The 26227-nt window shown below is 47.7% G+C and overlaps 2 protein-coding genes across 4 annotated transcripts in view; one reads left to right on the top strand and one right to left on the bottom strand.

Moving 5' to 3' along the window:
* SAFB (scaffold attachment factor B) overlaps positions 1-19650 on the bottom strand; it is a 36425-nt gene extending 16775 nt beyond the window's left edge. For 2 of the 3 annotated variants that reach the window (XM_078443524.2, XM_078443525.2), the window contains exons 1-5: positions 19329-19650; positions 16148-16232; positions 4704-4768; positions 4415-4621; positions 1730-1792 (exon numbers count right to left, since the gene is read on the bottom strand). In XM_078443524.2, the coding sequence (XP_078299650.1) occupies positions 1730-1792; positions 4415-4621; positions 4704-4768; positions 16148-16232; positions 19329-19517 (609 nt within the window). In that variant the 5' untranslated portion in view covers positions 19518-19650. Of the gene's footprint in view, positions 1-1729; positions 1793-4410; positions 4622-4703; positions 4769-16147; positions 16233-19328 lie in introns of those variants that run through there. The other variant, XM_078443526.2, reaches the window with a different exon arrangement.
* Positions 19651-19907: 257 nt separating this feature from the next.
* The window catches only part of SAFB2 (scaffold attachment factor B2), a 33079-nt gene continuing 26759 nt past the window's right edge, over positions 19908-26227 (top strand). The window contains exons 1-4 of the mRNA XM_078443527.2: positions 19908-20184; positions 21158-21245; positions 25464-25528; positions 25612-25815. Of these exons, the coding sequence (XP_078299653.2) occupies positions 19999-20184; positions 21158-21245; positions 25464-25528; positions 25612-25815 (543 nt within the window). The 5' untranslated portion in view covers positions 19908-19998. The remainder of the gene's footprint in view (positions 20185-21157; positions 21246-25463; positions 25529-25611; positions 25816-26227) is intronic.

Raw genomic sequence — 26227 nt, 5'->3', positions numbered from 1 at the left:
TCCCTCAGCACTTGGCTTGGGGGCCATCTCTTCATAGAAAGGCTTCTCCTAATGGCTTCAGAGGCTGCCCACTATGGAAGAGCCCCTCTGTCAACCGACTAGGTTCCACGCACAAATTTAAACACCCCCCCCCGCCACACACACATTAATCAGACAATCCTAACAGGTTGGAACTATCAGTATCAAACTTCTTTTCACAGACAGGGAGACTGGCACAGAGTGACTGACAAACTTCCTCAAGGACACACAGCACAGCCAGAATCTAAGCAATGGCTGTGTGGGTGGGAGTTCACACCAGTCCTGGTCTCTGCTTGACCCTGCTGAGGTACTTCCCATGGCGAGGAAGGGCTCCGGGAAGATGGTGACCACCCTTTCTTCTCCTTCATCTCTGTATACACACCTGACACATGCTTGTGGGATGGAGGGGAATGGTCTGCACCTCCACTGGGAACTAGTCTGCCATCCTGGAAAGCACTGTGGAACTGTTCACTTCTCTCAGTTTCGTTTTATGTATTTTTTTTCATGCAACGTACCCCACCCTGGGAATTAAGCCTACAACTAAAGCCAAAGATCATTCTAGACAGAATTCTCTCAACTTTCTCCAGAAAAAAATTAATGTACCTCTATTTGTCTCTCGAAGGGTTTATATATTTTCCACGTTAACACAGGAGCCTTTGACCAAAAAAACCCAAAAAACAAAAAACTAGAGCAAATGGCAAGACCCGGCCCCTCCTTTCCTTTCGGAGTCAGGAAATGGGTGGTGTCACTTTGCAGCTGGAGCGAGACATCAGGACTAAAGGTAAACTGGGCTCCACCACACTTTCTTGAGGTTTGCACCCTCCTCACAGCTGGGATTCTGGCTTGCCAATAACCAACCTTGCCCCTGCCTGGCAGAAGCAAATGGGGATTGTGTCTGAAAGACGGCTTCTAATTAAGCAGTACAGGTAAATGAAAAATGACACCAAAAAACCCCAAAAAACAAAAACTGGCACATACTGTTTTTATTTCCTTGCAAAATTTTCCAATGAAAATCAGACTGCTACCCAGATAAGTTTATTCCAGCAGTCTTTATCTAGGCAGGCTTGCTGAAAAATTAAAAGGAAACTCAAGACCCACATGTATGTAAATCCTACCTGAAAGTCAGTCCACATCTCATTTGTTCTCATCTAAGATTTAATATTTACACAGACGATACAGTCAAGATGACAGAGTCATCAAAATAAAGCTTTGCATTTGCTGTGAGAAAATTCCCGTAGACGGAACCAGAACCCCCGAGGTTCCACCCTTCCCAGCTGTGACGTCACTGCTCTGGCCACCCCACCCCTCCTGCATCCTCATCTGGACCCCGAGAATCTCTCCTAGGGAGGGAGTGCTCCCCTCGGCCCCCCCACCCCCACCCCATCTCACCCAACAGAGGACACCACCCAGAACAGATCAGACAGGTGGTCTTTCCGCCGGCAATGAAACCAACAAGACCTTCCCAAACGGGCCCTCCTCTTGGCTGTACAGAAGCCACGGAGCTCGAAGGGGAAGGAAAAGACGAGGAGTCCTTTGCAACAGGCACATTGTATTTGGAGAAAGTGGAAAGTAAAACCCTCTCTGAAGGTGCCAGAGGGGCAAACACACCTCACAATGCCTTGTACTTAGCAGTGCCATACAACATCTGAAGTGGTTGCCAGAAATGGCAGTCTCATCTTGGATTCTAAAATTATTGAGACATACAATTTACCTGCAATATAGTGAAGTCAGATGATGAAGTATCTAAATTGTTTAGAGTTTCTTTGTCCTCCATCTGTAAAATAAACGAGAATACAGCTTATGTTGTCAATACAGGGTAACCCAACGGTACATCCATACAATGAAAAATAACAGCCATGAAAATCACTCCTGACACAGTGCAGGAATCAAAACAGCATTATAGTTTGACTTCACCTCAGTTTAAAGAAACATTCCAAGTGTATATACCTGCAGATAGAACGTGAAACCCACTAAAATGGTACCAGTGAGGATTTTAAGATGCAAGCCAAAGGAAAAAGGAAAAACAGTAGGTCTAATCTAAAAAGAGATTAAAATTAGGTAGTACAGACTCTCCCAAGTCAGTCGGAACCCGAAGTTTGGGGGCTGCTCTCCCGTGAACAATGTCCAGAACCAGACCGCAGGACAGATTCTCAGATTTCTCGGGCCGCCACTTCTCCAAGCCTGAATGCTACGGCTACTGAGCCTGCTGCCCCAAGGTGGCTCCGGCCTAGACTGGGATGGATCCCTTGAGTACCTGACTCCTAGCCTCATCAGTCTCCAAAGTGGAGCGTGGGGATAGGAACACAGGACTGCAAAGTCAGGTGGCCCAGAGGCACCTCTGTTGGGGAAGAACGACTGGTGTACTGATCTTCTAAGAGGCGGGCTCTACCCAATAAGGTGGGGGTTCCCCATACACATAAGGGACATCCATAAAATTATTGGGCGAACCAAAATAATTTTAACTGCTTGCCATAACACCCCAAGCTGGTTATGTTTTAGGGAGGACAATAATGTTTCAAGTATTTGCTAAAGAACATGTACGGCCTATTACGTTTATCTGGCTAGGAAGCCACCCTTGCACCACTCCTTCCTTCCCGACGCAGCTGTCTCCAGATCGCCTGTGTGTGCTCCCAAGAGTGCAAGACCATCTGTCCTTTCTCTGCACAAGTGGCCACACATTGTGTACCCTGCCACGGCTTCACTTTCCTCTTGGAGATTGTTTTAATTCCTATAAACCTAATTAGTCCATGTACGTGGTTACATTAAAAGTAATAACTATAATAGCAGAAGGGGTGATGACATTTCACACCGACGACAGCAATGACCCTACGGTGCGGCTATATGCTGGGCACTGCTCTAAAGCAGGGTCAGCAGACTTGTCCTGTCAAGGGCCAGCTGGTGTATATCTGAGGCTCTGCAGGCCAAACGGTCTTTGCCATGATTATTCTACTGTACTGTTGGAGAAATCAACCACAGAAGACTGTCCCCAACAGGAGTGGCCATGTTTCAACAGATCTTTGGCCAGTATGACGACTTTGGATCTAAGCTGGTAAGAAACATTTGTCTTTTCAATCTTCCCCAAACCAATTATTTTTGCAAGTGAGGTCTAGAGAGGTTAACTAACTTGCCCAAGGTCGCACAACAAATTAAGTGGCAGACCTTTACTGAATGGCCTTAATTCTTACACTATACCACTTCCATCAATCATAATTACTTAACCATCACTGACAGACACTCGAGACACTTCCAGGCTTTTGGGACTGAATGTATTATTTTCTAATCAGAGAGGAAAAACCAACTTCAAGAAGCAGCAGCTAATAAGGAAGGGTAAGTACTTCGTCTCATCGCTCTAGCGTCTGGGGTACTTTTGAGGAAAGCCACTGAATGAGACTCACGCCAAAAACTAAAATTATATACCCTATTTGTATCAAAATGAGAGTCATTTCTCAGAATCACACTTTCCATTCCAAGGACAGTCTGCTACCTCTAAGGATACTCAGGATCCATTCCACTAGCAGAGAACAGAGGTTCCTTCCCTGAGGATGACTCAGGAGGCACCCACCAGAAGACATCTGAGAACCACTATAGAAATGAGGTGCCTCCCAGGAACCCACACATAAGCATTCCTACCGAGATGCCTCACATCTTCTAATTTTTACCGCCTTTTCCATCTAGTCAACATTCACCCTCACAGAAATACAACAATCTAATAAATTTTTCGCACCAAGTCAACACGGTGTAGGAGTTAAGTACACGGATTCTGTCATCAGCCTGGTCTTCTTACTCTCTTACGAGCTATGGGTTCTTGGATCTTTACCTTTACTCTCCAATTTCCTCAAGGAGAAAATAGGCAAAACGTCATTTACATACGTCCTGTTGTGCCAAAAAGATTAAAGGACATCATGCCTAATGCCTGGCAGACAACATTCAATAAAAAATACCCATTACAACTGCATTATAATTTGATTTGTTTCTAACATGAAAAAACTAAGGCTTAAAAACCGTCCAAGCTTATTATGGAAGGGTGACTAGAAGGAGGGTACCAGACGGTTCTTTAACAGGAAAAGACCAACTTTCAACCTGTATTTTGGCATTTTCGAGGCTTCTGAGCCATATTACTGTAGACCAACCTCCTAGAATGGGAAGGTCTCGAATAGTGCCCCTGAATGTTTAAGACTGCGTTATGGAAATAAATAGCACCTACTCACGTACCTCACCAAGACACTACTTTTCCAAGCAAAGCGTGTTTTCAGAACTGTCTGAATTTTACACGTGAACAGATGAACTAGTTTTAAAAGGACCCAATTCCAGACGCAAACCTTATCATCTACCAAGATACTTGAGGAACTGACGAATCCCGGTACATCCTAGACAGAGACCCTGCCGAGTTACCTACAGCATGTTCTTGAAGCTGCTCAGGAAGGTCTTTCATTTCTCCCTCGACTAGCTCTCTGCTATCGGACAGGGACTCTGGGAGGTTATCCGCATCATCGTCTTCTACGCCGTCTGCAACGCTTCCATTATCGATTTCTGCTTCGTCCAACACGCTGATATCCATCATGTCGATGTCCTGCAAGTTCTCCAGACTTGTTTCAACGTCCTCCTGTGACAAAACAAGACATAACCACCACGTGGCCGCCATGGGTCAATCCACCAAGTTGAGTCACTAGCAAGGCTGCACATACCTGTCCATCCCCAGAGTTTTCCTCCAGTCCATTGTCTTCCACACCCTCTTCTTCTGGCTTACGTCCTGGAGAAAGAATCATTTACGCCATGAGATCCGTGACATCTATATCCCAGAAGCAGTAACTTTTATAGGCCCTAAGCATTCCAGAAGTAGACACCAACACCACGGCACTTCCCAACTTAGGGATGGTAAGACCATTTGGGACTGGACAGCCTGCTCCTACCCCAGGCAGAAGAGTTCCGTTCTCGACAAGCGGCCGTGCAAGTGTGAGGAGCTAGAAATGAGTGCATAGGAAGGTCGGGGCAGATCAGACCTGTTTTGAGGCCCGGCCTCCGTGTCGAGTGGCTCTGGTTGTGGGAAAAGAGTATTTCACACAGTGTGCTGCCTTTTAGTTAAGAAAGAGCAAGCGTATTTTCCTACAAAACTAACACAAGACAACATAAATAAGCAAAAAGGAAAAACCATTCATAATTTTACCATCTGGAGTTATCAGTCCCCATGTTATCATATACTTACATACACAGACATCCTCTCCTATCTTGATACCTACGTACGCGTAAGATGCTTACAAAAATGGCACCGTACGGTCATTCTGTGATCTCGTCACTTAGTATCTTATGAACGTATTTCCGTATTCTTTAACGGCATCATCTAGAGATACCACCATTGATCTAATTAATACATACAGATAGAAATTCAAGAAAAAGCTTATAAAGATGAACATCCTGGCAGTTTTCTTAAACGTTTTTTTATTTTAGAGAGAGAGAGAGAGACAGAGAGAGAGAGAGACAGAAAGAGCACATGCGCGAATGGGGGAGGGGCAGAGAGAGGAGGAGACACAGAATTGGAAGCAGGCTCCAGGCTCTGAGCTGTCAGCACAGAGCCTGACACGAGGTTCAAACTCACGAACCGTGAGACCATGACCTGAACTGAAGTCGGACACGAAATCGACCAAGCAACCCAAGAACCTCCTGGCAATTCTTTTTGCACATAGGCAATTACCATTCTAGAACATATTTCTAGAAAGGACATTCCCAAGACAAAGGGTATTTTTAAGGCTTTTATTAAAAAAAGAAAAAAGATCCTACCTATTATCAAGATAGGTCACTCCAATTCACACAGCTCCATCAACTATGAATGAAACTGCCAATCTTTCCAAATCTTTGGTAAAATCAGGTGTTAATTTTTACCTTTGTCAATGCACTAGGCAAAAAAAGGAATACTGTCTTCACCACAATTTATCTTAGGTTGCATTTTTTGTTCAGGACGCTGGACTCACCCCTTAACCCTTCTCACTCAACCTCTTAATGTTTCTTATGAATAGATTGCTACATTCACAAGCTGTTCTGAAGACAACAGTTCACAACGGCCAGCAGGTTGGCACTTTCATCTAAATAGTAATTATGTAGCCAATGCCTTTAATTTTTATACAAATTATGAGATGAATAAAAAAAATAGAAAAAATGCAAATGATACTAGAAATGACAGATCTAAAGAGAAAAGGGAAATCATTAGCCATGGTAGTAATGAAAACTATAGGCCAGAAGTGGAATTTTTGGTCCGAGAACAGGCTTGCGAAAATTAAACCCTTTTCATCACGAAGAACGAAATCCCAGGTACGAAGTACACGAAGTACACGAAGTACACGAAGTACGCTGTGGAGGCCGAGTCTGAACAGCACAGTGCAACGCAGTGAGCTCACATGCTTTCGAACTACAGCTCCTGGTCACGGAGGCAGAGCTCAGCTTCTGGAAGGATGTGGCAAGGGTTGCTGATCGGCTACCTTTACTCAGTCACAAATCCTCAGAAAAACTCACTTCCTTCAAGACCTTTTTCCCAAAATGAAGATCAGTTTCTTAAAGCCAGTAGCTGTTTTTCCAAGTCACGTAAGGGAAACAAATGTTAACTTGCTTACATTTAAGGATTTATCTTGTGAGTGTGCAAGATGCACTAACATTTAGGGCAAAGGGCGGGGGAGCGGCAAAAACACAAACCTAATCGTGGATATCGTAATTGAGTTTTCTAAAAAAAACCCTCAGGGGTAAGAATTTCCTTATAACATCTGTTCCCTGATTTTTCCATATTCTAATTTCATTCAGCAATATCAGGAAATCTGAAAAGTTTTTTAGGAATACCTTCTTCAAAGACATAGAGCGTGTGGCACCTGGGTAGCTCTTTGGGTTAAGCGTCAGACTTGTCTCAGGTCATGATCTCAACGTTTTTGAGTTCGAGCCCCGCGTCGGGCTCTGTGCCGACAGCTCGGAGCCTGGAGCCTGGAGCCTGCTTGGGATTCTGTGTCTCCCTCTCTGCCCCTCCCCTACCCCACCCACATTCTCTCAAAAATAAACATTAACCCTCCCCCCCCCCCCCCCCACAAGAACATGACACTAACAGCACCATTCAATACATTATGTGCAAATAGTCTTTAGTGGCTGGCGGGGAACACCGTTAGCGTTTTATAATATCTCCATGGCAAAATATGCCTTAAGCTTTAAAAAAATGTCTGGAACTCAACCCAGCGCTCTTTATATATAAATATACCAAGAAGATGCACTAGCAGCATGTCCACGGATTATATTTGATAAAGCTGCTATCATTCTAGAATATATACCTCGTACATCCTAGTTACTAGGAAAACTCTAAGTAGGTCACCGTGAACTTTCAACCCTTTACTGATCTCTCCCTTCCACAAGAGGCAGCAGGTTTCCCACAAGCAAAATCAGTTTTCCACGTTCACAGTCACCTTTGCTCCAGAGCAGCAGCACGGGCACACTGCAGCCCAGACTCCTCACAGGGGAGCTCTCTCAAGTAAGAAACCAGCAGAGGTCAAGACGAACATGTATGTGGTTTGCTTTTTGTTTTTTAATATTTATCTGAGAGAGAGACAGAGAGACAGAATCGGAAGCCAGCTCAAGGCTCTGAGCTGTCAGCACAGGGCCCGAGATGGGGCCCGACACAGGGCTCGAACTCACGAACCACGAGATCGTGATCTGAGCCGAAGTTGCAAGTTTAACCAACTGAGCCACCCAGGCACTTCAAGAGAACGTGTGCTGGGAAGAACAGGCTTCAGTACAAAAAGTGTAACGCCGGTCGGGAAGCTTACCGAGAGCAACTATTTGGGAAAGCCACTCTTCTAAAGAGGAGACAGGTGTTTAAGTCGATCCAAAATGGATAAAAATGAAAACCACAGCTCTCTAGAATAAGCCAAAGTGCCATCTTTATGTCCAGAGAAAAGGAGGCCCCTCAAATCCTCCCTCCGGAGTAAACAGCATCCTTGTTCACAGCCTCCTAACTACAAGGTATTGCTCTACTCACTCTGCTCTGGCATCGGTAACCTGTAGAGCAGGAACCTGTCCCTTGCCTTCTTGCCTGGGATTCCATCTCCTCTTCCTCCCCTGAGCTTCTTTCTGCCTCAGGACTCACCAGTTAACTGCCTCCTCCGACTCTGCCAGGGTCCCCCCAAAGCACGAGTGGCCAGATGCACGCGGGCAGGTCATTACTTTTAAAACGTATCTGATTATGGGTGCCCGGGTGGCTCATGGTTCCTGAGCTTGAGCCTTGCGCCGGGATCTCTGCTGTCAGCACAGATCTCTGCTTCGTTCTCCCTCTGTCTCGGCCCCTCCCCTGCTCGTTCTCTTAAGTAAATAACTTAAAAAAAATAAAGTAAAATGTATTCTATTACACATTTATGCAATCATATGCTCAAAAACAGTCACACTCCTCACTGTCATTTTTACTTCACGAATAAAAGATTCAGCCTCGTTTTCTTGCACACGTGTTAATCCACCTCCATCTTTTCTTTTGTACTGTGGATATTCCTTAGGTTAGGGACTCCCACGCAAAGAGGCTTTATTAAAAAAATTTTTTTTCACATTGATTTATTTTTGAGAGAGACACAGCACAAGCAGAGGAGGGGCAGAGAGAAGGAAACACAGAATCCGAAGCAGGCTCCAGGCTCTGAGCTGTCAGCACAGAACCCGATGCGGGGCTCGAACTCACAAACTGTGAGATCACGACATGAGCTGAAGTCGGACGCTTAACCAACCGAACCACCCAGGCGCGCCCCGAAGAGATCTATTAAATCATTTCCAAAAACTGCCCAACTCCGCACATCCTTGCTAACATGGAATATTAGAACGGTATAAAATTTTGCCAGGGTGAGAGGCCAAAATGAGAACTCTATTTTTTTCTTTGCTTTCCTTCAATTACTGCAAAAGAATCTTTTTTCATTATACAGGCCAATGTTTTTTCTTTGATCCATGAACCACTTGTTCATAATCTCTACTTTGTCAACTGGACTGTGAATTTTCCTTATTAAAAAAAATTTTAGTGTTTATTCATTTTTGAGAGAGAGACAGAGAGAGAGAGCGAGCGAGCACGAATGGGGCGGGGCGGGGGGGGGGGGGCAGAGAGAGACGGAGACACAGAATCCGAAACAGGTTCCAGGCTACAAGTTGTCAACACAGAGCCCGACACTGGGCTCAAACTCATGAGCTATGAGAGCGTGACTTGAGCCAAAGTCAGACACTTAACCAAATGAGACCCCAGGTACTTATTTTCCTTATTCTATAATACTTGCTCTCAATCTGTTGCATCTGAGTTATTTACGTCGTCTTTTGCTGAGAGGATTAAACCTTTCGTGCAGCTAAGTTTATTAGCCTTCTTGTCCGTCGGTTTTAGTGTCATTTCAGGTCTTCACCAGGGTAACTATCAAAGTACTGTCCTAGCCAGAATTTTCTATTTGGCCTGGAAGGAGGAAGAACAGATCTTTTCCCACCATGAGAAAGACAGCCAGCTGTTCCAGCATCATCTACTGAAAACCCCTCAGTGCCATTTTTAAGAGGAACAAATCCTCAAACTTCCCAGTTTCTGATATCCTATTAAAATTAGAGCAACTCCACATCACTGGTTTTCCATTATTTTTTTATTTTTTTTTAAATATTTGTTTATTTCTTTTGATGGAGAGAAAAGCATGTGTGTCAGGAATAACTGACAACTTTCTAATATGAAATCATCACATCTAGAAAAATGTTCTCAAAATTAGTCATGTCACAGGTTTTGAATATCGCTATTAGCTTTGCTATTTAGGGACACTAAACATACTACCTTTTACACCCACCTTGTCTTTGACTTACAAGTGTTACTGCCACCTCCAAAATCCAACAGAATAAACAATTTTAACTAGTTAGCAAGTTCAGTTGGCACACTGTTCCTGTTAGCCAGAACTTTATTTTTTCACATTTCTGAAGCTGTCACTGGCTAACTTGATTGCTTCAACAGTATTTCATTTCATGAGGCACATTCAGTCCAAGAGACCTTACAAACCCAGCACTGGCCCACGAGGAATGGAGATCACAGTAGCAGGGTACCGCTCTCCACAAAAAAGAACATGGGTGCCTGGAAGAAATGGCTGATTCCCAAGGTACAGCAGGAAAGTACTAGAGGAATACCCTCTTGCGCCAAAAATAAGAAAGTGGTCAAAGAGTGACACGGACATGTCAAAAGACACGTGAGTCAGACTGGAGGGCTCTCACTGGAACAATCTGAATGAACATCATCAAAATAATCATCATAAGGTTTAACAACTTACTGAACAAAGTAAGAGTCTCTACATTCACACTGATAAATAAAGGAGAAGAGCAAGCCATCCCTTATGGCAGAAAACAGACGAATAAATGTAGATAGAATAATACATTTAAAAACTCACCAATGGATAACCTAACAGATGCCAAAAGTAATGGAGAAAGAACAAGATGTGAACAAAAGTCTCAAAGTATCCTTCTCATAGATACAGTTACAAAGAGTAAGATAGTAACTTTCCAGTGGAGAAAAGGGAGGAACACCACTTTGTCAGTTACTCAAATGGACAGCATGTACCTCCAGAGAGGATACACCAAGAAGAGCAACACTTCTGTTGGTACTGCTGACCAAAGTGTGTAATTTGAACCTAATGAGGAAAAGAAATATGAATGAATAAACAAACCCCAATTAAAAAACCAAACTAGCCTTTGTAATAAACAATCTGTACTCTTCAAAAATGGCAATATCAAGAATGCAATAGAAATCTTAAAAACTGTTACAGACGGGCACCTGGGGAGGGGGCTCAGTCGGCTGAATGTCCAACTTCAGTTCAGGTCATGATCTCACAGCTCATGAGCTGGAGCCTGGTGTGGGTGTCGGGCTCTGTGCTCACGCACAGTGCATGGAGCCTGCCTCGAGCTCTGTGTCTCCCTTTTTCTCTCCCTCCCTCCTCCCCTCCCACCAAAATAAACATTAAAAAACAAAAAACAAAAAAACAAAAAAAACGTTACAGATAAAAGGAAACCAAAGAGACATGGCAACTGAATGCAATGTATGACCCTGGCTTTTTCTTCCTTTTGAGCCGTGAAGAACCTAATGTCTAAATAAGGTCTGAGCTTAGACAACTTTATTGATGTTAACGTCTTCATTTTGATGACTACGGTTACGTAATACCCTTGCTTTTAGGCAATACTGGAGAATGTAGGGCAAAAGGGCACATGCCAGCAAATCATTCTCAAATAATTCAGGAACAAAACATACATACATACGTATACATACATATGAAGGCTGGGAGGAGAATAAAGAAATTTAGTAAAATGCTAACATCTGGGGAATCTGGACAAAGGATACACAAAAATTTCTCAGTCTTACATCTTTTCTCTAATATTAACTTGTGTCAAACAAACAAATCAGCAGCACAGGATCAGGTATTGGCTAAAAAGCAAACATACCAGTTTTGCTTTTTCCAGTTAAATTTACTTTTCTGACAATTATTTTAAAACATTCTGCTTAGGGGTGCCTGGGTGGCTCAGCTGATTAAACTCTTGTTTTGGCTCAGGTCATGATCTCAGGGTCAGGAGACGGAGCCCCGCTGACAACTTGGAGCCTGCTCGGGATTCTCGCTCTCCTTCTCTCTGCCCCTCCCTCCCTCACGCACATGCACTTGATCGCAAAAGAAATGAACGTTAAAAAAAAAAAAAAAACAACTCTACCTAACAGATTACTGGTATGACACTAGACAAGTGCTGAGATTACCTCAGACATACGTTCTAGGATTCTGATTAAAATAACCAACATGCAGATTTTAAACCATGGAGTTTGTTCACCAATCGGGCCAGAAAAAAGAACTTTATTTTCATTAAAATCTTCCTGAAGTGGGGGCCCCTGGCTGGCTCAGTCAGGTACGTGTCCTACTCTTGATGTCATGATCTCGAGGTGGTGGGATGGGGCCCTGCATCGGGCATGCACTGACAGCATGAAGCCTGCTTGGGACTGTTTCCCTTTTCCTCTGCCCCCTACCCCACTTACGCATGCCTGCCGAGTGTGCAAGTTCTCTCTCAAAACACATATTAAAAAAAAATCTTGCTAAAATGCAATAAAGTTGTTGAACATAATTCAGGAGAACTTACATACTTGCCCTATCAAACATCAAAATGTACTGCAGAGCTCCAGAATAGAATGAATTATGCCAACCAAAGAACCTGGTGCAAGAGTTTGTACTGAATGGTTCTGTTTTACACGAAGTCCTAGAAGAGGCAAAAGTAATCTACCGTGCAAGTAATCACAACAAACGTTTTTTAGGGAGGGTGTGAGGGGGCTCAAAGGAATGTGACTGGGAAAGGACAAGGAATTGGATAACACTGTTCCATATACTTGGATCCCTACCTACCTCACACCATACGCAAAAGTAAATTCCAAATGAATTAAACACCCATATTAAAAAACAAAACAATAAAAGTTACTCTATAATACGGAATATTTTTTATAGTTTTAAAGGAAAGGAAGGCCTTTTAAAACACAACATAAAATCTAGAAACCATATAGAATGGGTAGGTTGACAGTGCAGCCTGTGTTACAAATTAAAACTTTAACAACCTGAGGCGCCTGAGTGGCTCAGACAGTTTAGTGCCCAACTGTTGGTATCATGATCTCATAGTTCTTGGGTGAGCCCTGCGTTGGGCTCTGTGCTGACAGTGCAGATTGGGATTCTCTCTCTTCTCTGTCCCTCGCAAAATAAATAAAAAAACTAAAAAAAAAAATTAAATAAAACAACCTAAACATCACGAACAAGTTTAAATTTTAAAATAGGAAAAAACAAATGCAATGTTTTTATACAGAGAGAGTCCTCAAAAGTCAGTAAAACAAACTCAGCAGAAAAGTGGGCAAAGGGCATGAAATGAAAAGGCAATTAAGAAAATACAGATGGCCAATTAACAGAAGCTGTTTAATCTACGTAAAGAAATACAAATGAAAACTACCTGTGGAGAAATGCAGATAAGTATGATACCTTTCTTCTACATAAGAGACAACATTTAAAAAAAATACGTACTATTCAACATTGAGGGACAATTTAAATAGACACTCCCCCTCCCTGTGGTTGGTAGGGATATTAACCAGTATAGCCTGTTGAAGAGCCATTTGTCAGTGGCTTTTTTTTTTTTAATGCTTATTATTTGAGAAAGAGAGACAGAGAGACAGACAGCAAGCAGGGGAGGGGCAGAGAGAGAGGGAGACACAGAATCCGAAGCAGCCTCCGGGCTCTGAACTGCCAACAAAGAGCTTGACACGGAGCTTGAACCCACAGACCATGAGATCATGACCTCAGCTGAAGTCGGCCGCTTAACCGACTGAGCCACCCAGGGGCCCCCATTTGTCAGTAGCTATTTTAAAATAAAAGGCACATATCTTAACCCCACAATTCTTCTTCTATTAAAAGTTACCATGGGGCGCCTGGGTGGCGCAGTCGGTTAAGCGTCCGACTTCAGCCAGGTCACGATCTCGCGGTCCGTGAGTTCGAGCCCCGCGTCAGGCTCTGGGCTGATGGCTCGGAGCCTGGAGCCTGTTTCCCATTCTGTGTCTCCCTCTCTCTCTGCCCCTCCCCCGTTCATGCTCTGTCTCTCTCTGTCCCAAAAATAAATAAAAAACGTTGAAAAAAAAAAATTTAATAAAAAAAAAAAAGTTACCAAAAAAGATATTCCCTTAAATACACAAAAATATTTCTGATTCATGGCAGCAAAGATCATTGAAAATACCAAGTAAAAACTGGAAAAAAAAATCTCAACAGTCTAGTAATAAAGAAACTGATGATGGGATGCCTGGGTGGCTCAGTCGGTTAAGCGTCCGACTTCAGCTCAGGTCACGATCTCGCGGTCCGTGAGTTCGAGCCCCGAGTCGGGCTCTGGGCTGACGGCTCGGAGCCTGGAGCCTGCTTCCGATTCTGTGTCTCCCTCTCTCTCTGCCCCTCCCCTGTTCATACTCTGTCTCTCTCTGTCTCAAAAATAAATAAAAACACTTAAAAAAAATTAAAAAAAAAAAAAAAAAAAAGAAACTGATGAGCTAAGTTGTGGAATGTTGATACGAAACATTACTATTAAGCTATTTAAGAAATCAGGTCTTTTTACCTGTAATCACCGGGAATGCCCATAAAATGGTTAAGTGAAAGAAGCAACCTACAAAATATTTTGTAAATTAAGACCTATTTTCTGGTTTTTTTTCCCCCCTAAGTTTATTTTTGAAAGGAGAGAGAACACTAGTGGGGGAGCAGTAGAGAGCGAGAGACACAGAACCTGAAGCAGGCTCCAGGCCCTGAGCTGCCCGCACAGAGCCTGACACGGGGCTTAAACCCACAAGCTGGGATATCGTGACCTAAGCCAAAGTTGGACGTTTAACTGACTGAGCCACCCAGGTGTCCCAGACCCATTTTCTTAAAGAGAAAAATATATTTGTACAGCTGTATACATGTCTTTGTGCATTTTTTTTTTTAAAAAGACTGCATATACACAGGAAAGTCCAGGAAAGTATCCCCAACCGTCTAATAACTGGTAAAAAAGTAACTTCTACATTTTACTTAATACAGGTCTGTGTTTAAAAAACAAAAACTGGGGCGCCTGGGTGGCTCAGTCGGTTAGGCATCCAACTTTGGCTCAGGTCATGATCTCACAGTTCGTGAGTTCAAGCCCCGCATCCGGCTCTGTGCTGACAGCTCAGAGCCTGGAGCCTGCTTTGGATTCTGTGTCTCCCTCTCTCTCTGCCCCTTCCCCACTCAAGCTCTGTCTCTCTCCAACTCTCAAAACTGAATAGATGTTTAAAAAAAAAAAAAAAGATTAAAAAACATCAAAAACAAAATACCCACTTAGAATACTTTACTTCCTTTCTTTCTTTCTTTCTTTCTTTCTTTCTTTCTTTCTTCCTTTCTTTCTTCTTTTTCCAATCAAAAAGAAAAAGAGATCCAACAGGCTCTATTTCCCTCCAGGGTGACCATCTTTCTGTAATTTTCCAGTACTCTTTGCCCTGGCAAAGACATTGACTTGGACAAAGCCAAAAATGCATAATGTACTATAGACCACAGAAGTGACTTTATTCCAAAGTCAAGTCACCTGGCTGCTTTTCTCCAAGAGCTCACACCACACAGTGTGACACACAGGGACTGACATTGGTCTTAGACACTTCAAACCCAATTCTTCACCACTGGCCAGACAATATAAATATTTCGTTTTGTTTTTGGGGTTGAGCAACAAAGCCACCAATTATCAACAACTTTCAGAACAGTTCAAATGCTCAGTTTTAGTGGATTCTTTCTTAAAAGAGTAGCTGGATGTTACTCAATTAAATTACTGAGTGAATACTGAAGAAAAAGAAAGACAAGGAAGATAGAGCCCTTGCCCTCCACAATCTCAACACTGACAAGGTGACATAAGCATTAAAGCAAAGCATAAGGAGCCAGGTCATCGCACTGGAGAAGATCTAAGGAGGGAAGAGCTGCTGCCGATGGGATCACAGTTGTCTGTCGATGGACAAAGACTTGAATGCAGACAGAGGGGGAAAAAGGGGAGGTACAACACGTAAATTCAGGCAAAGAAGTTCAAGAAAGGAAACATGTTTGGGGCCTGACTAAAGCCCAGGATGTAGTAGAGGAAGGTGGTAGGGGTGAAGAAAGAAATAGAGATTTGGGTGAGATAGTGAAGATCATTAATGCCACGTGCAATGTGGCATTTCTGCAGTAGGCGATTTTGAAAGCAATGCTGTAAGAGTGACGAGCCTTGTTTTGGCCAGGTGGTATTTAAAAAAGAAGTTATGTTTTGCAAGTCAGAGAAATAGGAGACCCAAGCAGTCCTAAATACTCTCTACGTAAAGAAGAAGGTTAAGAGTCTGGACAAACAAGAGCTGCTGAGAAATCTACAGAGTAAAATGAATAAATACGTAAATACCCTTCCCACTCTGTCTGAGTTCCTAAATACCAGAGAAACAAAATATATCAGAAGAGTCTTACTGGAAACGCAAAGCTTCATTCCAGGCCGTCTGGAGTCACAGGGCAGTCCACAGGCCCCAAACACAGCCAAGTAAGCAGGCAGGCACATTAGCAGAGAAAGTAATTGTGAAGAGAGCTCCTAAAGTTGGCAGTGCTTATAAGATTCTCAATACCTTTGCTGGATCTCTTTGATGTCTTCTTGTTTCCCTCAGAGGTAATTTCAATTTCATCAGGATTACCCCCTTCATCTTCAATTGCCTAAAGGGAAGGTTAAAAAGAAAAAGTTAACCAAAAAAGGCAACATGCAGACTTGACTTTCATGGAGACTTCAGGAAAGGGCTGCCCCCCAACTCCTCTGTGGTCTAGCTCTATGTTGGAACAATGACTCTGGAGTCAGACAGACTCCACCAGTCCTTAGCTGTATGGATTAAGGCGCATTTACTTACTCTGAATAGTTCACCCTGGAACGTGAGGCTAATAAAAGTATCCACCCTAGAAGGTCGTCCCGAAAACTCTCATCTGTGTAAATCAAGCACTCAACAATCGGCTGTTTTAACGCTATCATCACCACAACCTAGTTTATTCTCTTCCTGGACCAAGAAGAACTCAAAAAGGGAAAAGCACTCTCTTCCATTTCCTACGACTTCACCCAGCAATGTGCTGTTGACCCTCTGTGACCCCCTCTCCATGCCGTGCCTACACTTAGCACTGTCTGGACAGACTAGTTACTAACGCTCACGGGCGGAGATCATAGCGTGTGCAGCACAAGACTGAACTGACACGTATTACCTCATCAGGTCACCCACACCTATGACGGCCTGCAAAGGTCTCGCTCTTAAGCGCTAGGGGACGCACCTGAAAGGATACAGAATTACAAGGCTCTCCCGGCAAGCCAGACCTCCCATCCTGAGAGCCTGTCCTTCACTTGAACAGCCCACACCCACGCGCGGCACAACATGCCCAGCACCGAGGAGGCACTCGGCAAACGGGTACTGGGCAGGTCGCTCATGACCTCCCCGGATGCTGGGCTGGGCTGTGCTTTCCGGCTTTACCGAGAACCCGGTCTCTCGGTACTGTACTGTCCTGTGAGCACGAGTTCTATTTAAACCAGCTGCAAACGCTGTGTTTTATTCGTCGGTGGTTTCAGAAATTTCAGGGTGGAAGGAGTTTTCCAGCGGGGAAGGCTGAACTTGAAATGGGTCTTAGGAGCTTCCACATCTAGTCCATACCAGGAGCAAAGAAAGTCTCTCCCTTCTGTCCAAAGCCAGAGCAAGAAGGAAGAAGTGGAAGTTCCGCTCTGGGACCCAGGAAAGCACAACCAGGAAGTCCCCCGTGTTCTTCCTGGCAACAGAGGGTTCTGGAATCCTGCAGGGGGAACAGAGACCTGCCCCCAGACAGAAGGCGTAGCGTTCTGCCCCTCGGTGCGTCTCCCCTGGGTGCAGTGTTTACAGGATCATCTCTAGGGGCCCCGTGGGCTCTGAGTCATCCTTACGGAGCTCGGCGAACTGCACTCTCTGTGCTCCCTCCGCCTTCTCCTCATTTCCTTCCTGGAAAAGTGACTGGAGAAGGGACACCAGGTGGTGAAAACAGAAAAGAAAAGGAGGAGCAGTGGTTCCAGACCCGCTGGGGCGGGGGAGCGGATACACACAAACGCTGATGCCGTTTCTGCACGACCACCGCATCCCTGAGAAAACGGGGGGACAGCGGAGGAAGCCAAGACGGCTCAGAGGGGATAGTTGGAGGGTCCCCGCAGTCACACACCAACCGGTCTCAGCCACCAACGTGACAGGCAGGCCCAACGCCACCCTAGCAGCCCTGCAGACCGTCCGGGGTGAAAGAAGGATGGAGGTCCCGATTTGGCTTTGCCGGCGGGGGGGCCCCGGTGGCCAAGCAGGCCGACCCCAAGTCCCCAGGTGCCGACCCTCGGCCCGCGGGCACTTCTGTCAAGGTGCACGTCTCGGCTGACGGACGACGCCGAGTCTCGAACAAAGGAGGTCGGAATCCACAGCGAGAGAAACACAAGCTCCAGCGAGAAAGGCCCGACCGACTCTGAGCTGATCGACTCTGGTTCTCAAGTCCGAGCTTCCTCGTTCGGAAAATAGGAACCCTGCTTCCTCTGAACAGTGATGGGTAACAAATAAAGCCCCGACACGCGACTGTCCGAGGGCCAGAATCACAGATCACGTCGCCTGCAGGGGCTGCCGGCGGGGGAGGCCGAGACTACGCGGGAGACGGCCCCAGACAGCGCCGGGCGGACGGGAAAAGGCAAAGAGGCCGAGAGCAACGCGCGGAAAGCGGAACCGCGGGGCCCCGACGCGCAGCTGACTCGTGCTTCCCGCGCCGGCCCCTCAGGGCTCCCCCCACGGCGGGGGTCACGACGATCCCGCCTCCGCAGACCAGCCGCACAGGGGAGCGGAGCGAGCCGGGCCCACCGCGCACCCGCACGTGCCAGGCCCCGGGCCAAGCCCGCCTCGCGCGGCCTCGGCTGATCCGACCACGAGGGCGCCACCGTCCCTTCTGCTCGGGGAGCGTCCACGGGCTTCCAGGCCCCCGACCGGGCCGCGGAGCCCGGCGTCCGGACCCCCGGACGGGAGCCCCCACGCTGCCTGCGTCCGGGTGAAGCCCTGAAGCGGCCCCCGCGCTCCTCCCGCCAACGTCTCCGCGGCCCCGGTCGCCACGGTAAACACTGGCCTCCCTTCCCCGGGGTTTTCTGGACCTGCGGCTGGCAAGTCCGTAAACCGCTTTTTCTCTCTTTTTTTCTTTTTTTTTAAGCGTTTGGACGCGCTCTTGGCACGCCTTTGTGAATTAGCCCTCCGGTCGAGGTGCGTCGGCCCTAACGGGTCAAGGCGCATCCCCACCTTCGGAGAACGGCCGGCGGCCGGCGCGGGTTCCAATCCCGCCGCCTCGTCTCCGCGGCCGTGTGACCTTGGCCGAGTCCCCCGACCTCGCCCGGGGAAAGAGGGTTTCCGGGCTTCCTGTCGTTTTCGCTGGCCGCGACGGGACAGCGAGAGGAAGGCCCTCCGCGCAGCGCCTGGTGCGGAAAACAGGGGCCCCCCCGGCCCAGGTGCCCCGCCGCCCGCCCGCCGCCGCAAGGCCGCGGCGCTGTCCCCGGGTCGCGCCGACGCTCTCTTCTCTCTCCTGAGCGGCGCTGCGCTTCGCACCCAGGACCCGCTGGGCTGGGCGCTCCCGCTGAGGCCTCGGAGGAGCCGGGGAGAAGCCCGGGGCGCCAGGCCAGGCGCAGGCCCCGAAAAGGGCCGGAGGCGGACCCAGACACCGGGGGACCCCCGTCGCGGCCGCGAGGACCCCCCCCCCCACGCCCGCCACCTCCTGCCGCCCCCAGGGCCCCAGCTCCACCTTTTTGAGCCGCTCCATCAAAACGCTCTTATTGCCGCTCGAGTCCAGATTCCGTTTCCTCAGCTCCGCCCGCAGATCGATTACCCGCAGGTCGCTGAGGCGCCGCGTCCCGGTCTCGGACGAGGCAGAGCTCAGAGCCGCTGCGCCCGCCGCACCCGAATCGCCTAGGCCTGAGAGAGTCTCCGCCATTCCAGGGACCCTGGCTCCGCCGCCCACTTCACACAGAACCGGGCCGGTTTTATCTCGGCTCCTAGCACAAAATGGCGCCGCCTGCGAGGGAACCGCTCCAGCCGCCCTGGCGCGCCTGGCTTCTGCGCAAGCGCACCCGGCGCGGAGCCGACGCTGCCGGTCGCGTCTGCACATGCGTGGTGAGCGCTCACAGGGATGGGCGCAGGCGCGTTGCAGCTCGCCTGCCTCCCGCCGCGGACGGCCGCGACACATGCGTGCTGCAGTTACGGCGCCTGCGCGTTGTGGTGGGGAACGTGCGGTTGGTCGACGCGCGAGCGCGCGTGCTGCTAATAAAGCTGGCATGTGTGGCACGCATGCGCGGCCGGAAAGCGGGGCGGGAGAAAGCGAGTGCGTTTTCCTCTTAGGCGGCGCCATTTTGTGCTCAGAGCCGCTACAGCCGCCGGCGGTGTGGGAAGGAGGTGGCGGCGACGCGGGACCTGGGATGGCGGAGACTCTGGCAGGCTCCGGCGAGTCGGGTTCTGGCACAGCCGCTGTGGGGTCGGGTGCCTCGGAGGCTGGGACGCGGCGGCTGAGCGAGCTGCGGGTGATCGACCTGCGGGCGGAGCTGAAGAAGCGGAACCTGGACACGGGCGGCAACAAGAGCGTCCTGATGGAGCGGCTCAAGAAGGTGAGGCGGCTCGACGTCCCGGGGTGGAGCAGGAGGTCGGGGCACGCCCCCGCGCGGGCCTGTCACCGCGGTTCCCGGACCTCCTTCCTCCACTCCCCGCTTGTGACGGACCCCGGCCCGAGCTCGCGGGGACCAGGGGGCCCGGCTGTGTGACCTTGGCCCGTCACCGCCCCTCTCTGTGTGTCTCGCCTTTGGTCCCCCTTCCAACCAGTGCCCTCGAGTGCCGAAAGCGCATCTTGATAGCCACCGGCTGGCCCCGGGGCTTGTTCCGGGCCCCGGTTGGAGACTTGGTTCTGTGACCTTGGACAGGTGCCTTCTTCTCCCTTGCGCCTCAGTTTCCCCTCCTGGAGAACGGCTGACTGAGGAGCCTTGGAGATGTTGCAGGGGAGGGAGCTGCGCTGGTTCCTATTGCAGGGTCTTGGCTCGCAGGTCTTGCGCTCGACGGCTCTTCTTCCAGGGCCGTCCTCTGGCTGGCGGGCGCCTTGTCTTTCTCGGTCGCTTGAGATGTGTCCCCAACATCCTTTGTAACGTGTTGCTCCGTCTCCCCGCTTCTGCGTTTATGCACCGCTCCCGCCCCGGGCCAACCCCGAGTATGGCGGGGGGGGTGTCTCCCCAAGAACAGGCTCCTTGCGGGACTTGAGTTTGCCATCGAGTTCCCAGTCCTGCCCAGCCCCCCCCCTTGTTGAACGCCGCTCAGGCTTTTCCAGAAGGTGCGTCTAGCGCGGGGTCTCTGCTGGTTACCTGAAAGCGGAAGTTAGCGCGATCTTTAGGGCCCGCTTAGGACCGTCCTTGACCCCCGCTCGCACATCCCCCGGTGCCTCGCACCCAGCGAGGACCCGGACCCGGATGTGCAAGCCTTTCGAAGGGCTTGCGGCTCAGGCAGCAGAAGCAGCGTGGCTCTTGGCGAGCGAGGGGTCGGCTGTGTCGGCTGCCGCGCTCCTCAACTTCGTTCGATTTTCTCTCTTCTTCACAGGCGGTTAAGGAGGAAGGGCAGGATCCCGATGAACTCGGCATCGCCTTGGAAGCCTCCAGCAAGAAGACGGCCAAGAGAGGCGTCAAAGGTAGCGGCTTGTGCTGGTTGCCGCCTAAGGCCCGGCGCTCAGGGAACCTGCTAGCGGAACCGGTCCTGCAGCACCGGTTCTGTCCGCGGGCCGGAGGGGGGCTTTGGAGGTTCCCGTCTGACGATTCCGCTTGCTTTTTTGCTTTCGTCACCTTGCGAGTAGTTCTGGGAAGACGAAAGAGACTTTGCGGGTGCTAAGTAGGACCCCTGGGCTCTTGTCGTTGGGATTTTCGCTGAATGAGGGTGAGGCCCGCTCTTAAACCTGCTGTGGCTTCTTCCTCGGCTCAAAAACTAGGCTTTACACCGAGGGAAAGGACACCAGCAGGAGACTAAATAGAACCCAGCTGCCCGAAGGGTCCAAAATAGATTGTTGGGAGCGTTTACACCCAGCCTATTTTCCGCTGGTGAGTTGTTTCTTGTTCGCTTTAAGGCTTTATTTTTAAGCAGTCTCTGCACCCAACGTAAAACCCCTGAGGTCAAGAGTCACGTGCTCCATGGACCGAGCTTGCCAGGTGCTCAGCAGTCAGATATTTTTTTTCCTCCCTCTCTCCCTTTTTTTTTGACATGTGATTCAAATACCATAAAATTCGCCTGTTTACAGTGCACAATTCGTTACTTTTCAGTATATTCATAAGGCTGCGTCACTGCTACGTGATTCTAGAACGTTTCCATCATCCTACGTAGAAGTCTTTGTGCCTATTAGCATTTGCTCCCCATTCCCCGCCCCCCTCCCCTGCCGGAAGTGTGTAATTGTTCTGTTCCACGTAAACAGGATCGCACAATACGTGGCCTTTTGTGCCTAGCTTCTTTCATTGAGCGTGTTTCCAAGAGTCTTCTGGTTTGTGACATCTGTCAGTGGTTCGTTTCTTTTCGTGGATGGGACCAGCTGTTTCTGGAAGTATTTAGTTCCACAAAGCTTTGAAATCTTGTTACCGGCATTGGTTTTCGTCCTCAGTTTTTGTATGGATGAGGACAATCTGATTTTGGAACTTGCGTGTGATGTGGGTTATTTTCCCGAAAGGTGCCACCGCAAGAATTCTCACCGTGGGCCATACCCTGTTCATCTGAAAAAGAGTTAAATTTAGGCAGTGGAGCACACCCGCTTACAAAAGGAGAAAGTAATTTGTAGCGTTTTCAGTAACTTCAGTTTACTTTTTAGAAGGGCTGTTCTAGAAGGGCTTTTGCATGACTCATCTGTTTAAAAACTTTGTGTGTTTTGAAAGGTTAAACTTCTGAGTTAGGTTGCCTTAGGGATTTCCATTTAAGCTGAATTTTAAAACATTAACGTGCTGTTACTGCTCTTGTAATGGTCTGGTATCTATACTGATTAGTCAAGAGAATGCAGATTGAGAGCCCTGTATCTGTTAGAAGTTGTGTCTGAAAGTTCTTAATGTAGGTGCTCATTTAAAACTTGGGAGGTTCGAGGCTCACGAGTCAAAAATGTTCTTGGCTCTTAACAGGGACCTTTGCATTGTTAGACAAACCAGATCGTGGCTGAGTGCTTCCAGTGCGTGTCTGAACGTGTGGGTTGCGGTTTAGGAGACATTAAAACTGCTTGGACTTACCATTTTGTCAAAAAAACAGCTTCGGTGGTCTTTATTTCTGCTGGTATAAAGAAATGTTTATACTAGTACAACCGTAGCTGGAGTTGGAGGGGCACCGGTCCCTTCCCCTTTGTTTTTCTGAGAAGTCACCAGAAGGGTCCTGGGGCCGAGGGCAGCTCCTGCAAGTTGTTCAGCTAGCGTGCTCTTTGCAGGTGTCTGCACATGTGGGTGTTGGTATGAAGTGCCAGACCCTCTTGTGTCTTGGCTGAAGTTAGATCTTCAAAGGTTACGTCAAAGTGAAAAGTAGCTAAACTTTAGACACGCAAATTTTTGAAGCTTGTGGATGTGATTTTTGAAAGATTACCGTTCTGAATATTAGGTTTTCTAGCATCTTTGTCCGCCACCCCTTCAGCTTTTAGTTGCTGAAACCAGACCCTCGGAATTGGGGCGTGGCCCCTGCCCAGCTTTTGTCGTTCTGTTGGCCTTTAGGGAGGGCTTTTCTCGGTCTGCATCTGTCCTGTTTACGTCCTTTGTGGGTACAGCAGGCTACGAGTTAGAGGTCCTGAAAGTGGGTGCAGCCACCAAACATTTAAAAAAAAATTTTTTTTTTGACGTTTATTCCTTTTATGAGGAACAGCACCAGCAGGGGAAGGATAGAAAGAGGGAGACCCAGACTCTGAAGCAGGCTCCAGACTCCGAGCTGTCGCCCCAGAGCCCGACGCGGGGCTCGAACTCACGAACTGTGGGATCATGATCTGAGCCGAAGTCAGGCGCCTCACCGACTGAGCCACCCGGGTGCCCCAGCTGCCAAACGTTTTTCGAGCGCATGTTGCGAGAGGGAGTGCTGGATTCCCACATAACGGGAGCCAGTGCAGCTGAGTCTTTAAGAACCGAACCAAGTTCTCAGCTGTCAGATGCAGCTAATAAACTGCTGGTGTCGTGGGAGTGTTAATGATATAAAGAGCACAGAGCCTGACAGGTGATAAAGCTACACGTTTTGAGTGTTAACGGTGGCCCGGAGGGCGTGTGGGGGGGTACATACTGTTTGGATCTGTACTCAAAGATTGAGGTTTCTTCTGTTTAATTTTCTCATTTCAAAAAATTATGGAAGGGTTTAGATACTTTAGAAGCTGTATCAAATAGCTTAGAACATGTAAAACGTACACACATGAAAATAAAATGTTATCTCTAATTCTACCACTGTGTTTGAACCCCTGTTGATGACTGCCTTTGTTACTTTTACGTATGTGCTGTAAATACGTCTTCACGTTTGGATGTATACAAACATGTACATGCTATTTTTTTAAGTTTATTTTGAGAGGCCTGCTAGTGATGGGGGGGGGGGGCGGCGGGAAGAGAGAGAGAGAGAGAGAGAGAGAGAGAGAGAGAGAGAGAGAGAGAGAGAATATATATCCCAGGCAGGCTCCATGCTGCCAGCACGGAGCCCAGCGTGGGACTTGAACCCATGGAACCGTGACCTCATGACCTAAGCAGAAACCAAGAGTCAGACACTTAACTGATTGAGCCACCCAGGCACCTCTACGTGCTATTTAGTAAAAGTAGACGTACTGTACCTGATTCTTTTTTTTTTTTTTTTATTGTATACGCATTTTCACGTATTCTTAAATATTCTTTAGAAGCATGATTTTTTTTTTTTTTTTTAAGACCTTTGTGGTGTGCCACAGTGTTTTGCGAACTTGGCACTGTTGACAATTTGGGGTGAGGAATTCTTTCCGTCCTGTGCACTCTCTTAGGTTGAACAGCATCCCTGCTCACTACCCACTAGATGCCAGGAGCATCTCCCACTTGTGACACCAAAAACGTTTCCAGTCATGGCCAAATTGCACCCAACTTCCCCTGTTGACAGCAACTGGTGTCCCACGAGTGAACAGACTGTCATGATGTGTTTCCCTTTCGAATGCTTGGGCTCTGTATATTTCTAGATAGGGTACTTTTGGTTTTGTTCTTTGTCAGACATTTTAGTGTTAGTACATGCCCCTATAGAGGGAATTTCTAGAATAAAAGGTTTGTACAGTTTTAAGGCTTTTTGATCCACGATGGAGCCCAAAGGTTTTACTTCTCTTTCTAAGCCTAGAGGTTTCCATCCTCCTCCTCCAGCCCCCCTTGGAAATATTTAGCATTAATCCTAAGTAGTTCTGCATTTACGAGATCCAGGACGACCATTGACTTTGTGGTAGCCTTTACCTTTGTACCTTGCAAAGAAAAGTTCCTGAGCCGGAGAATGAGGAGAGGTGGTCAGCCTGCCTGACGTGGGTGGAACGTGTGGGAGAAGCAGCAGCTTAATCTAGTGTTATTTTGGGATGAAGCTCTTTGATCACCAGGTGGACTTGGCATTTGTAAGTGTCTTTTTGTTGGAAAATGCCCGTTCATCCTTTGCTCGTTTTTCTTTCGGGGTGTTTTTTTTTTAGTTTGGAGTGGTTTTGAGGTCTTTTAAAGTTAGATATCTTGTGCAAAATCAAAATGCTTTGACAATAGTATAGAAATCCTCGATTTCCACGTCCCGGTTGCAGCAAAATTCCACACAGTGGGAGAACGGGTACTTTTGTTTGCTTATGATGTATCCTCACCCAGGTTGAAATCTGTTAGTGTGCATAAACTAATTAGGAGGTGAGAACCTAAATGTTAATCTAACTGAAAGGTTATTTTGTAATTAGGACAAAAGATGGAGGAAGAAGGCACAGAAGACAACGGCCTGGAAGAAGATTCCAGAGATGGGCAGGTACGTGGCATCGAAGGCGGAGATGCCAGCAGGAGCGCCACCACCAGCCTCCCGGTCGTTGACGCGTTTCCTTCTCTTTCCAGGAGGATATGGAGACAGGTTTAGAGAGCTTGCGGAATATGGACGTGATGGATGTCGGTGTGTTGGAAGAGAGCGAAGTTGAAAACAGCACCGCTCCCGACTTTGGGGAGGACGGCACGGACAGCATTCTTGGTTCCCTGTGTGACAGCAAAGAATATGTGGCGGCACAGCTGCGAGAGCTCCCCGCGCAGCTCACAGAGCACGCTGTAGGTAACTTGAAGACGCGGTGGAATGTGCCAGTAGCCCCGAGGCTCCCCAGTGCTCACGTGCTGCTCACGTGAGCAAGAACACCCTGCTGGTTGATTAGACCGCATCCACCATAGACACTGAACTCGGTGTCTAAACCTTCGTGGCAAGTTACATCCGTTGAAATTCTGTAGAAGTCTGATGTTAACTACCGGAGAACTTCTCTAGAATTCCGAGGAATATTTTGATAAATGGGCGGGAGGCACTTTCTACGCATAAGTCTTAAAAGGTTGATGTACTTGGTCAAAGTATTTTCCTTTGGAAAATAGGTTTTAAAAATGTGTGGGATGATAAGAAAACAGGTCATAAGTTCATCATCTGGATTGTCCTGTTGGTTGTTTTGTTTTGTTTTGTTTTGTTTTTTGAGAGAGA

Source organism: Panthera onca, chromosome A2 (assembly GCF_046562875.1).
Source record: "Panthera onca isolate mPanOnc1 chromosome A2, mPanOnc1 haplotype 2, whole genome shotgun sequence".
NCBI classification, from domain to species: domain Eukaryota; kingdom Metazoa; phylum Chordata; class Mammalia; order Carnivora; family Felidae; genus Panthera; species Panthera onca.
This window is presented reverse-complemented; position numbering and strand designations above follow the sequence as displayed.